General features: G+C 57.7%; 2 protein-coding genes across 2 annotated transcripts; both read right to left on the bottom strand.

Moving 5' to 3' along the window:
• Positions 1-560: 560 nt before the first annotated feature.
• Positions 561-5,073, bottom strand: AMER1 (APC membrane recruitment protein 1). The gene has a single exon (XM_061347743.1). The coding sequence runs from the start codon at positions 4,840-4,842 to the stop codon at positions 1,600-1,602; it is 3,243 nt and encodes a 1,080-aa protein (XP_061203727.1). The 5' UTR covers positions 4,843-5,073; the 3' UTR covers positions 561-1,599.
• A 2,342-nt stretch (positions 5,074-7,415) lies between these two features.
• ASB12 (ankyrin repeat and SOCS box containing 12) lies at positions 7,416-9,226 on the bottom strand. The gene is given in 3 exon segments (XM_061347740.1): positions 7,416-7,639; positions 8,397-9,195; positions 9,197-9,226. Coding segments are annotated over 3 exon segments (963 nt in total). The 3' UTR covers positions 7,416-7,505.
• Positions 9,227-12,482: the final 3,256 nt, after the last annotated feature.

The following is a 12,482-nucleotide window of genomic DNA, read 5'->3' as shown; positions in this document are numbered from 1 at the left end:
GCAGGCAGGCAAAGCCTGGCTTTGCCTTTCCCTGCTCCTTCAACACACACAAGGACAAGGCAGTAAAGAATCACTTCTCAATAGGAAATACCAGCACCTCATTTTGCTTGGGAGGTGGAGGGGGGACCAAACCCCGACCAGCTCCTTGGGCCTGTAAGTCCGGTGATGCCAGGGAGCTGCTGAGGTTTCCAACCGGAGCCACATCCCTGCAGGGCTGCGGGTCAAGAGAGGAGCAGGAGCTGGCAGGACAAGCGGGTCAGGGCTGGGAAGAGCTGCCCCTTGCCCTGCACTTGGCTCTGGAGCAGGGAGAAAACACCAGAGGCAGCTCGGGAGGAAACTCTGGTATTTCAGTTTGTGATCGGTCCATTTAATGCTACAAATTCTGCTGCAAAGAGAAGCAGAAAAGGGGCAGCTCGGGGGAGAAGAAATCCCATTGTCAGGAACTGAATTAAAGTGAGGATCCAGGGAGAGAGGAAGCAGCTTTGAGAGCCATGGACAGGGAGGTTTGGTTTAGAGACGTGTGTTTGAGATCATGGGGTGAGGCCACGGGAGATGCCTTCAGCGGACGCCTGCAGGAGCTCGTCTCAGCTCGTGTCCCTCCTCCACACTCCCTCAAACAGGAAAACCAAATCCCAAACCTGCAGCGACCTCCATCCCTTCCATCCCCTCCAGGCAGGAGGAGGAGGCCGTGGAGCCCAGCTGAGGCTGGTACATTCTGTGTTCCAACCATCAGAACGCTTCCCTCGCATGAGTCTAGGCAAAGAAAGCAAGCATCAAGTAATGGACATTAAAGAAACCAACCCCAGACCTTCCTTCTGAAGGAAGTAACAACACCTGCAACTTCACAGCTACAGGCACGAGGCGGAGTTAGCTTATTCCAAAGACCTCATCCCTGTGCCCACGGCGTGGGAGAGGGCAGGAGCCTGGGACAATGCACGGGAAAGGCTGCAACTGGAATTCTACACTGAAGGCAGACCACGACACAGAAGGGACCGAGGCTTTGTTCTTGAGAGGGACAGCACATCTCTCCAAGTGTGACATCTCTGAGCAAATCGAAACTAGACCTGGGGACGCGATGAGCACGCACACACCAGCTCCTGCTCTCCTTGGGGCCAGGGAAAAGGAGTAATAAATAAGAGTGTGACGGCAAAGTTCCCCTTTTGGCTGAGTCTCCTCCATCCTCACTCTGGAAACAACATCCCTCCTCCCCAAAGGGAGGCTGAGATGGAGACATTCAGTGTGAGCCTGAACCAAAACGTTTCACCAAGAAGAGGAAGAACCCCCCCCCCCCGGCTGGGATTTCCCTCAACAGCTTCCCCAGGCTCCAATCCTGCAGGAAAACCCTAACCCTGCCAAGGGTCCATTCCCAGCTCTCACTCCAGCAGCAACGCGAGCACACGCGGGGGCAACACGAAGGTGCCCCAGTGTTAACACACAAATCCCGCAGGCGACCCCGAGCCCTGGCAGAGCATCCGCAGCACCGAGAGCATGGCCAGGGCTGCAGCAGAGGAGCTCCTCAGCCCAGGTCTTGTTTCAAGTCACTCACTGCTTTATTTCCTCCCTCCCTTTGCAACCCCTGCTGCTCCCTCCCCGGAGCAGCTACTCGGCGTCGGTGCGGCCGAGGGCAGCGCTGCGGGCACCAGGGGGGGCTCTGCCCTTCAGGGGCTCTCCACAGCGCTCCGGGCTCTGCATGGAACCACTGGGATGCTGCGGAACGCCCTGGGCGATGCCCACGGGTTTGCACTTGCCGCGCTTCTCCGGGGAACAAGCGAACCCAAAGCCTGGGGGCAGCTCGGGCTCCGTCCCGCCCGAGGGTACCAAATGGGGCAAGGTTTTGGTGGCGGCATCTCCACGGTACCTGTAGGAACCGGCTGCCTCCCGGGACCACCTCGCGTCAGGCTGCAGAGGCAAGTTGTGGGGTCTGAGCGGGGGCCTGCTCAGCTCCGGCTCTGGAGACTCCCCAGAGATGCTCTGGGAAAGAGGCAAGAAAGGGGACACGGGGCCCGGCTGCTCCGGGGGCTCCCAGGCACCATCCATGGCGGTGGCTGGAGTGAACTCCCAGAGCTCCATCCCCGTGTTGGGGTCGTGCTGGAGGTGCTGCAAGCCCGGCCAGCTCAATCCGCCATCGGGAGCCACCAGCTCGCCCTCCTCCTTGCTCCTGCTCCTCCTCGCTCCACCGTCCCGCTTCGCCCAGAGCCGGCCGGGCTGGGGGCCGCCCCTGGCAGCCTGGGGCTCAGCAAGCTCGAACTCCAGGCTCTCCGTGTCCAGCGACCGGCTCCTGCGGTCCATGGAGAGTGGTGCCATGGAGGGGCTCAGCCCGTGCAGGCGCAGGTGCCGGGGCAGGCTGGTGACGCCCCAGTCGCAGCTCTGGAAGGAGCCCGGGGCGAACCCCGGGGACATTCGCTCGTCACATTCAGCCAACGACTCCTTCTGCCCGTAGCTGTCCTCAAAGGCCTCGGCAATGTCCTCGCCCGCAGTCATGTCCGGATGCTGCTCGCACTCCCCTTCTCCTTCCTGCTCCACGTCGACCACGTCGAAGGTGACCATGGTGGGGAGGGCAGGGAGGTTCTGGGTGAAGGAGGAGCCGGAGGCTGAGCTGCCCAGGCTTTCGGACAGGCTGGAGAAGAGGGTCCCGCTGCTGGCGAACTCCACCAGAGCTTGTGAGAAGCTCACAGCATGCTCAGGCTCGCTGCCCACCTGGGGCTTGCTGCTGGGGGTCTCCTCTCCATCACCATCCTCATCCTCTGGGAGCCTGTAGCCAGGGAACATCCCTGCTTTGGCTGGGGCGACGCTGCCGTGGATGGAGTCCCGGAACAACCCACGGTCTGGGTCCGACTCAAACCCCGGGTTGTTCTGCACGAGCTGAATAAGGCAACTTCCAGCTTTTGGGCTGTTGTAACAGTTTTCTGGACACAGAGTCCCTGGAAAACCCCTCCAGTCTGGATTTTCAGCTCTAGCCACCGAACCCGCGCTGTTCCCCCCTCTGTTTGGGGCGTGCGAGGCCACCTGCTCACCACCAAGGCCACTCTTTTTGCCCATTGAGCTGGCTGCTCTGGTTTTACATTCAACACACTGCTTCTCAAGGGGACACTTCTCCTTGCTGGGAGCATCAAGGCGTTTCAAGACCGGTTCCCGCTGCAGCTCCCAGTACAGCAGCTCTTTCTGAATGGCCGCCAGCCCCTCTTCTTCCATTTCCATCACCCCTCTTTTCTGGTCGATCATCTGGATCAGGCTCTTCTCGGCAGGGAGGCAGAAGTCCAAGAAGTAGCTGAAGATCCCGGGGCGGGAGAGTTTGCTTTCAAACAGGGATTCCTCCCCGTGAGAGGGACTCATCAGCGCATCAAACTCATAAAGTGCATCACCGCTGTAACTGTCCCGGGGCAGGCGATCCTTCTTGAGCTCACCCAGCCCGTCCCCAGCATCATCCTCCGGCCCTGGCGTGGTGGAGTCATAGTAACCCTCGTCACTGTTAGGGGCGGACTCTTGCTGGTCACTCTGTGGCGTCAGGAGGTCAACGCCATCCATCGCATCCCCTATGAAGGGGTGGGCTTCAGCCTCATGCGAGGCATGGGTCTCCAGGCTGCTGCTCGACACCTGGGCTCCGTAGCTCCTGTCACCTGGCACGTTGCTGCCCCATAGGTGGTGGAGGTACTCCTCTGCCTCCTCGGGTATGGCCATCTCCTCCCCACCGCCCTGGTACGTGACCAGGCAGGAGCTCCGCTTCGCAGCATCTCTGCTGCGCTCCACAGAGATGGTGCTCTCGGCGATGTCGGGCTCAGCAATGTCATCTCCACACCCCGTCAGGGAGTCAAAGCTCTTCAGGGACGCAGCATCTCCCAGGATGAGGCTGAGCAGGTCCCCAGAGTTGAGGCAGGGGGGGTCATTGTCCATGAAGTCTGGATGAAAAGCCATCAGCATGTTACCATGGTCAAACTCCGCGCACACAACAGCGTCAGCCTCTGGTTTTGTATCCAGGGCATCCCTCTTCCCTGGCACTGTCCCCGTGTCACACTCAGAGCTGCCCTCAGCAGCAGTCAGGCAGCCGGGCTCGGCCTCCCCACAGTTATCAGCAGTGCCCATGGAGTGCTCATCCTCCGGGCACCCCATGCAGGCTGTGCCAGGAGGGACCGGTGCCAGTCCCCTTCCCTCTGCAGCACCTTGGCTCTCCGCTGCCCCTCCGGGAGCTCTGCTGGCCTCCTCGGTGTCCCCGCTCCACTCGGGGAGCTCGGCTTTCTCACACTCGGCCGCCTTGCTCTTCCGGTGACGCCGGATGCTGCTAAAAAACCCTTTCAGGCCTTTTTTGGGTCTGGGAAAAGAGGATTTATCTCCATTGGGCTTTTTCTCACAGCCCTCAATGCTCCCTGGTGGTGAGCTGTCCTGCTGGCCAAACTCAAACCTGGCGCTGGCGTCTACAGCAACGTGAGCGCTCTGGGAGCTCGGCAAAGGGCCGGGATGCAGGTCCCTGCTCCCCTCCGCAGGGCTTTCCAGCTGCACCCCACCACCTTTGTCATAAGCAGCACTGCTGAGCCCGTCGTGGGTCTTACATTTACTGAGGCCCTTCTTAGAGTTTGCCTTGCCCTGGCCTTTGCTCCTGCCCCCGAAGAAGCTGGGCAGCGTGCAGATGCTCCTCTTGCCTCCAAACAGCTTGAACGCCGTCTTCTTCAGCTTCCCGGGTGCCGGCTGCGGCTCCGCGGCTGCGATGGAGGCACTGCCCTGCTCAGGGAGCTGGTCCCTGCTCTCCTCCCGCTGCTGGTCCCCAGCACAGGCCATTGACTGTGTCCTGGTCCGGGCAGACTCCTCCGTGCAGCCCGTTTCCATGGCAGCTGCCTGGTTTGGGTGCATCTAGCTGGAAAGGGTGACTTTGGGAGCGGAGTTCTCTTCTGGGCACGGAGATCGAGGCATCACAGCTGAGCTAAAGCAAAGAGAAAGGGGAGAGATGTGAGCGGAGGGCAGCAGATGGTACAAAGCCAGAGATGAAGAGTTTGGTCACCAGCTAAGACTGGAGCTGCAAATGCCTCCAAAAGCCACTCAGTTCCTTCCATTCCTTAAAACGGGCATAAAAACATCGTGCTGCTCAAATGCAGCAGTTTACAAGTGCAGGAAAACCATTCCCACTGCCCAGGGACAAACAGGTCTCATCCCTGAGCCACCTCCCTCCAAGCCCTTTGGCTTCCCGGCCCTTTTGCCACCAGGTTCAGGTACCAGCCACCCCTGAGCTGGCAGCGACAGGCTGGGACAGGGACTAACACCAGCCAAAGCCCATTCCAGCCCTCCCAGACCTAGTGTCAAGCTACAGGGAGCATTCTGATGGGGACCCAGCCAGGATGCAGCTCACGCTGAGCACATGCCCAGGAGGAAAGCTGCTCTAATGCACTTGTTAGCTTTTTTAAGAGGATTGCAGTTGCTTTCCAAACTATCTCTCCAGCGAGAGGGAACTGCATCCGAAGCAGCCACAATGAACCGCCCTGATCAGATTATCCCAGGAGCGGAGAGGGAGGTTTTAAATCTGATCCCGGATTGATGTCGGTAACATGAGAACTCAAATAATAACGTTTCCTTTGCCAACCTGAGGCTGGAGGCAGTAAATACACAAAAAGGCCAGGTCGGACACAGGGGCTTGCAGCAAGCTGCGCCAGTGGAAGGTGTCCCTGGCCATGGCAGGGGTTGGAGCTGGATGAGCTCTGAGGTCCCTTCCAACCCAACCCAGTCCAGGCTGCTCCAAGCCCCGTCCTACCCGGCCTTCAGCGCTCCAGGGACGGGTTTAACCCCAGCCCCGCTCCGCCCCCGGCGCTGGGGCCGGCGGGACCCTGGCTCCCCACTCCCCAGCGCACCCTGGGCACGGCAGCGGGAGGCCCCGGCCCGGAGCCGCGGGGAAGCGCGGCCGCCACCACCGCGCCGGGCGGTAACGGCGGCAACGGCGGCAACGGCGGCCCCGGGCCCGCCCGCAGGAACCGCGCCCCCCCCCACCCGCTCCAACGCCCGGCACTCACCGGCGGCCCGCGGGGCTCGGAGGGGCCGGGGCGGGCGGCGGGGCCCGGGGCAGCCCAGGCCGAGGGGCCGCCGGGTCCGCGCGTCCGCCCGGCGCGGCCCGAGGGGCGGGGCCTGCGTCACGGCGGGGGCGGGGCCTCCCTGACGTCAGCGTGGCCGCGGGTGGCACCGGGTCCTAATGCCCGCCCCGGCACACTCATCCCTGCACCCCCGGCTGACAGCGCAGGGCAGTGCCCCTGCTCACAGCACCCGCTGGGCAGCCCGGCAGCGGGGACACATCCTTTCTCCAGCAGAGCTCCACGTGTCCCTGCAGCCACACACGGGCGCCACACGGGAGCGGCAGCGTGGACACCCGAGCACAGGAGACACCCTCAGCTCCTCCCATGCCTGGAAACCCGCAACAGATTTGTCCCTAAATCGGGGGGAAACGTGCCTCTGCAAAGCCCCTAAAGGCCACGTGCCTCTGCCCTGGCAGCACTTCCGTTTGGGATGCAGTTCGGGCAGCATGGACTCAGCCATCTGCATTCTGCTCCATCCCAAAACGCTGTCCAGAGCAGTGTGGTTTATCCATCAACTCCGTGGGGTGGGAAGAGCCACCAAAGCTGCTCCAGGCAGTGATGCCCTAGAGTTGTCCCCATTGCACATCAGGAGAGCTGGAGTGATGGAGAGACCCATGGAAAGTGGGAGCAACCGGCAGGCAGCACCCATGCCTGAATGCCCTGCTCCAGCCTGAAATCCCCTTCCAAAGGATGCTGGGCTCTTTGATTAAGGGATATTTTATGAAACAGGTCACAATAGTTTAATAAGAACATTTTTAATTAAAAAACAGCCCCTGCCCAACCCCAAAAACCCCTCGACCATGACATGAACTCACCGAGGTAAGATGGTGTTTAGAGACAGAGCTGGGGGCTCTGGGAACAGCTCTGGCCTCTGGGTCTTATCCCAGCCCCTGCCTGGGCTTTGCACTGACTTGTGCCCTGGGGTCCAGAGCACACAGGCACAGTGATGGGCTGGGCCAGGTCCAGGATTCCTTCAGTGCTTGCCAGGCTGCTGAACAGAGGCACTTCAAAACCTCTGGGAAAGGGGGTTTAGAAGCAGCTGAGGTCATAAAGCCTGATGGTGCCTCCCTCCATCCCACTCTTACCCACGAGGAGAGGAGGTAAAAGCAGCCTTTAGTCCCCTCCCTCTGCTCTGCACACCTTTTCCCACCCCGTTCTCCAACCAGTATCAACTAAAGATGTAAAAACCTTCAGTGAAGAGGGTTTAGAATCAAACCCAGCTAAACCAGACCCTGCTTTACCATCACCCTGATGCAGACCAGGAGCTCAGGTCTCTGTTTTCTCCCGCTCACTCCCATCTTTTTGCCTGGGCACTGCATTTTGGAGACACCTCCTAAGCAGAAATGACTCCGTGATGACAAATTCAGGTGGTTGCACGCTGAGCAGGTGTCACAGCAGCTTTTAATGTGGGTGCTCAGCACACGTAGAGGGCAGGCGTCCCTCGCACTGGGCCGTGTGTCATGGCTGGTGTTGGAGGTAGTTTGCCAGGGCTGTTGGGATCTCCAGTTTGCCGAGGGCATGGAGGTGGGCAGCTGGCTTCAGGAAGCGCCTCAGGGCCAGGCGGGACTGAGCCATCAAGGATTTGGGATGAGCTGTGAAAGGAGAGGGAGGGGAAAAAGGAGGCAGATGGTTACCTTCAGGACACACAACCCCACTCCCCTCCAACACAGGCATGATCCTAAGCAAAGGATAATAATAATGGCAGTGATAATGAAAATTATAATGCCAACAACAATAATAATTAATACTAATCCAATAAATTAATGAAAAGCAATGTCTTTGCTAGGGCTGTATGTGCTTACACCTTGTACTGAGCCCCAAGCTCTGCAGCATGTGTTTTATGGGAGCCAGGCACACAGATGGAATCTTCCACCCTCACACAGACCCAAGTGCATTTTTTCTGGACACAGGCAGTATAGGAAGGCCAAAGCCAAGCAGCAGGAAGGGGGGGAATGGTGAAAAGCAGCCTCTAATTCAACAGATGAGGGTGGTGAGGCCCTGGCATGCAGTAGCGTGTAAGCCAGTCACCAGTGGTAAACCTGTTCTCCATGACTTGTGACGTCCTTCTCTTGCCCTGTTCACAGTTGGTGACTTAGTCTTTTGGCCTGAGTGCACCAACCATTGAGGGAGAGGGAGGAATAAGAATTCAGACTAAACCAGTGAGAACACTGCAGAGTTTGAGAGACCCAGGCAAGTCAAGTGATGCTGCAAAGGGAGTTGATGCTTGTGGGAAAGCCTGGGTAAGGCTGCTGGGAAGCACAGGTGAAGGGAAGGGGGATTTGAAGCAATGTGCATCCAGATGGAGAATGAATCCACATTTCCAGCCCCGGGGCCACACTCACAAGTTACCTCTCGCATGCAGCAGCAGCTCCAGGCTCTCACTGCGTGGTGCGGCCTCATACACCGTGATGTTGGGCAAGTACACGTTGGCTCCAAAGTCAATGAGCAGTTTTATGAACTCACTCCTGCAGCCGTGCCTCAGGCAGGTTTCCAGCAGAGTCTTGGGCTCCTTGATGTGGGCGATCACACTCTCCTCAGTACAGTTATAGTTGGGATCAGCCCCATAAAGCAGCAGCCTCTTGAAGCACTCCAGGTGCCCGTATGCAGCAGCCAGGTAGAGGGGACCAGAGCAAGCCACCGAGTTGGCCACCCACTGGGGCAGCCTGGCCTGAACGTTGGTTTCCGCGCCGTGGTCCAGGAGCTGCTGCAGGATGTCCACGTTCCCGTCCCGCGCGGCGATGAGCAGCGGGGAGCAGTTGTTGTAGATGCTGCCGCAGGGGCTGGCCCCCGCCTCCAGCAGCACCTTCACGCACTCCCGGTGGCCGTTGCTGACCGCGATGAAGAGCGGGGTCTGAGCCTTCACGTCCAGGCTGTCCACATCTGCCCCGTGTGCCAGGAGCACCCTGATGCTCCGGGCACAGCCCCGTGTGGCAGCCAGGCGCAGCGGCGTGCTGGGGATGCCCCAGCCGCTCTGGCGGTTGATGACCCTCTTGTACCTGTCCTGCCATAAGAGGTTCTCCAGGGTTTGGGGGTTGTCCTCTGCTACCGCTCGGTTCAGCTCCTCACTTTCTCTGTTGTTGTCGTCATCTTCATCTTCTTTGGGCTGGAGCATGGAGAACATTTTGGTGATGTCCATGAGGCTCATTTTTGTTGGTCTGCCTCCTGTGTGCCACTTTCATCATAAAGGGAAAGCCACAGATCTACGGGACAACAAAAGCACCACCACTGGGTTAGAACCAGCCCCTGGCACCAGCACTGTCCTTTTGTTATTGTGTTTTGACAGACAAATTCAGGAAGATTCTCCATTTCTTTCCCAAAAGTCACCATCCCTGGAAGTGTTCACCCACCATGGAGAGGAGGCCCTCAGTGACATGGGTGACTGGTGGCCTTGGCAGTGCTGCGGAATGGTTGGACTTAATGATCTTAAAGGTCTTTTCCAACCTAAATGATTCTGTGATTCAAAAAGGCAAATGATATTGAGTTGTGATGCTGTTGACATGCTTATGGCCCTGCCTCCATGGGTGAAGGAATCCATGATGGAGAGCTAAGGCAAAGGTCACTGCTACAGCACATATATGGGCCACCTCCCTCAAAATGTTGTGATTGAGAACATGCTGATGTACCTGAATCTGGTGTTGCAGTTCAGATGCTGCATGTGGAGCTCCCAGGCTTTCACTTCATTATCTTTATCATCATTTAATGCTGTACTGTCAGCATTGCAAGGACTTCACACACTGCCACTTTCAAAGGGGTTGCGCTTCAAAACAGATGAGGTGAATATGATGGTGGCCAGTTTAAGGACATTGAACATCACCCTTCCTGAAACTATGCTGATATTTGGAGTTAGCAAGCCCCCTACTCTCTCCTGTCTGCTTGAGCTGGGCTGCAAGAAGGGTCTGGCAGCGTTCAAGGCCAGGTTGGTGGGGCTTGGAGCATCCTGCTCTAGTGGAAACCTCCCCCTGGGGCAGGGAGTTGGAACTGGATGAGCTTTAAAGTCCCTTCAAGCAAAACCAGTCTGGGGTTCTGTGATTTCTACAGTGGGGCAGTGGAAGGTGAGGGGACACTGAGCTGGTCACAGCACGGCTGGGACTGGACCCCAACACATCTCCAGGACACAGGATCCAGCCTCACCATGGCTGGGCAGCAGCAGGGAGAGGAATGCAACGGCCGGGCCGGCACCTGAGCAGCTGGAAGTGCTGCCGCCGGGAAGGGTGCTGGAATTCCTCACCCCTCGGGTCACAGCTCGGGTTTCCCTGGGGAGAGGCAGCAGCAGCAGAGCCGGGTGTCCCCAGGCAGCTCTGATCCTGCCCCGGGTGAGGCAAAGAGCTGCACTGAGCAATCGGCCTCTTTCTGCAAATGGAGCAGCCACGGGAGGCTTGGCCTGCATTTGCCTGTCCAGGCAAGCCATGGAGGCTCAGAGGAGCCCCAGCACAAGGCCACGCTGCAGCTTGGTTAAGTGGGTTAAGTGTAAGGACAGCAAGTGACAGCAGAGCTCTGCTGCGCTTCCACTGGTTGCACTAACCCAGACAAGGTATACAGGAATTATAACATTACTGTTACTCATTAGACATGGAGCTGCTGGAGCGAGTCCAGAGGAGGCCACGGAGATGCTGCAAGGGCTGGAGCAGCTCTGCTCTGGAGCCAGGCTGAGAGAGCTGGGCTGGGGCAGCCTGGAGAAGAGAAGGCTCCTAAAGGGGAGACCTTAGAGCAGCTCCAGTGCCTAAAGGGGCTACGGGAAACCTGGAGAGGGGCTTTGGACAAGGGCCTGTAGGGACAGGACAAGGGGAATGGCTTTAATCTGCCAGAGGGGAGACTGAGATGAGCTCTTAGGCAGAAGCTCTTTGCTGTGAGGGTGCTGAGGCGCTGGCACAGGGTGCCCAGAGGAGCTGTGGCTGCCCCATCCCTGGCAGAGGTTTGGAACTGGGTGAGCTTTAAGGTCCCTTCCAACACAAACCATTCTATGGTTCTATAATGTAACAAGCTCTGGAGCTTTGGATCCCCTCATCAGCGTGGCTAATGGAGTCAGGAGTTTAGTGCAGCTTCAATTCAAGAAGGCCCAGCTTTATTCCCAAGGGAAATGGACTGGAAAAGTAATATCCCCGCAGAACACACATTTTCAAAGGGATGTCACTTTGACAGTGTAAGAGTTCACATGGGGATCTCATAGCTGCTCCTCAACCAGAAGAGCCCAAACCAAGCTGACAGGATGGAAGCTGTGCATCTTCAGACACGCCAAAAAGAGGTTCTGACTGGAGCTGAAGGTAACACAGAACAGATGATTTACAGCTGGTTCCCAGTTACCTCTGACTGCCGGATGCTGCCTGGGCAGCGTTACGCTGGTGCCTTACCTGGTGATGCTCAGAGCCAGGGTTGGTGAGGCAGCAGTGGTCCCATGGCCAGGTCCTCCCTTGGTTTTAACGAGAAGAGAGAGGATCCTGCTGTGATGGGGTGGACGTTGCCTCTGTGTGGCCGGAGCAGCGCAGGCTGTGGAGCTCACAGCTGAAATGCCACCGCGGGCAGACGGGCCAGGGCGCAGGGGCTAATTTTAGCCCCTCAGGGGTTTTATCTTACCACTTCCATTCTTGGAAAGCTCCCCCTGGGTAAATATAGAGAGGGGCAGTGAGGTGGGGGGGCTGGGACAGGTGCTGGGGCTGCTCGACCCCTCTGAGCACACACAAAGTGTTTGTTCCACCCTTTCCTTGCAGGAATCACAGGGTACCGGTGGTTTGACTCCCTGCTGCACCATCAGCCTCCACTTATCATGGTCACCACCAATCACCCTCATTGATTCTCTTTAAAACATCGCCCAACTGCTTTTTCCACTTCCAGAGCCATGCAAACAACCATTTGAAACAACCAGAGTTATTAAACATAGGGAGGACAAAAGGCACTGAGGAGGGTCCAGATTCCTCACCCAAGCTACTCCTCAGGCTTCCCCCCCCAGCTCCACCTGCCAGAACCAACCCCTGCTTTGGCTTCATGAAAATCAGCAGCACACAGCAAGGCAGAAAGCTTCACATGAGCAAACAAAACTGCAGGGAGCAGTGACGGGGCTGCCTTATCAAAAGCTGTCAGCTGCTAAGTGCAATCCTACTTTATCCAGTTCCCTGTAAACCTCTTCCAAACTTCCCAGCAGTGGAGCAGGAGTGTCGTGACAGTTGGAGGCAGTGCTATCAGCAGGACGAGATAACAACAGGGGAACCAAATCACCCAGCAGAATTATCTCCACTACTGTAAGAGTAAAATCGGGGCTCTGCAAAACATTTGTGGTGTCCCCACAGCCACCATCACACTCCCAGTTTGCAGCCATGCTGTGGAGAGCAGGACAACAGCCAGTACTCACAGGCCTGAGACTTCTGCTTCCTCATAGTTTCACTCCAAATTCACTCAAAAATAGGTTACCTCAAAAAGGTCAATTTTCCAAAATCAGTGTTA

Source organism: Neopsephotus bourkii, unplaced genomic scaffold, assembly GCF_033783945.1.
Source record: "Neopsephotus bourkii isolate Nb327-2 ecotype Australia unplaced genomic scaffold, CSIRO-AGI_Nbou_v1 NB_324, whole genome shotgun sequence".
Classification (NCBI taxonomy): domain Eukaryota; kingdom Metazoa; phylum Chordata; class Aves; order Psittaciformes; family Psittacidae; genus Neopsephotus; species Neopsephotus bourkii.
The sequence above is the reverse complement of the archived record's forward strand: the minus strand, read 5'-3'. Positions and strand labels throughout refer to the sequence as shown.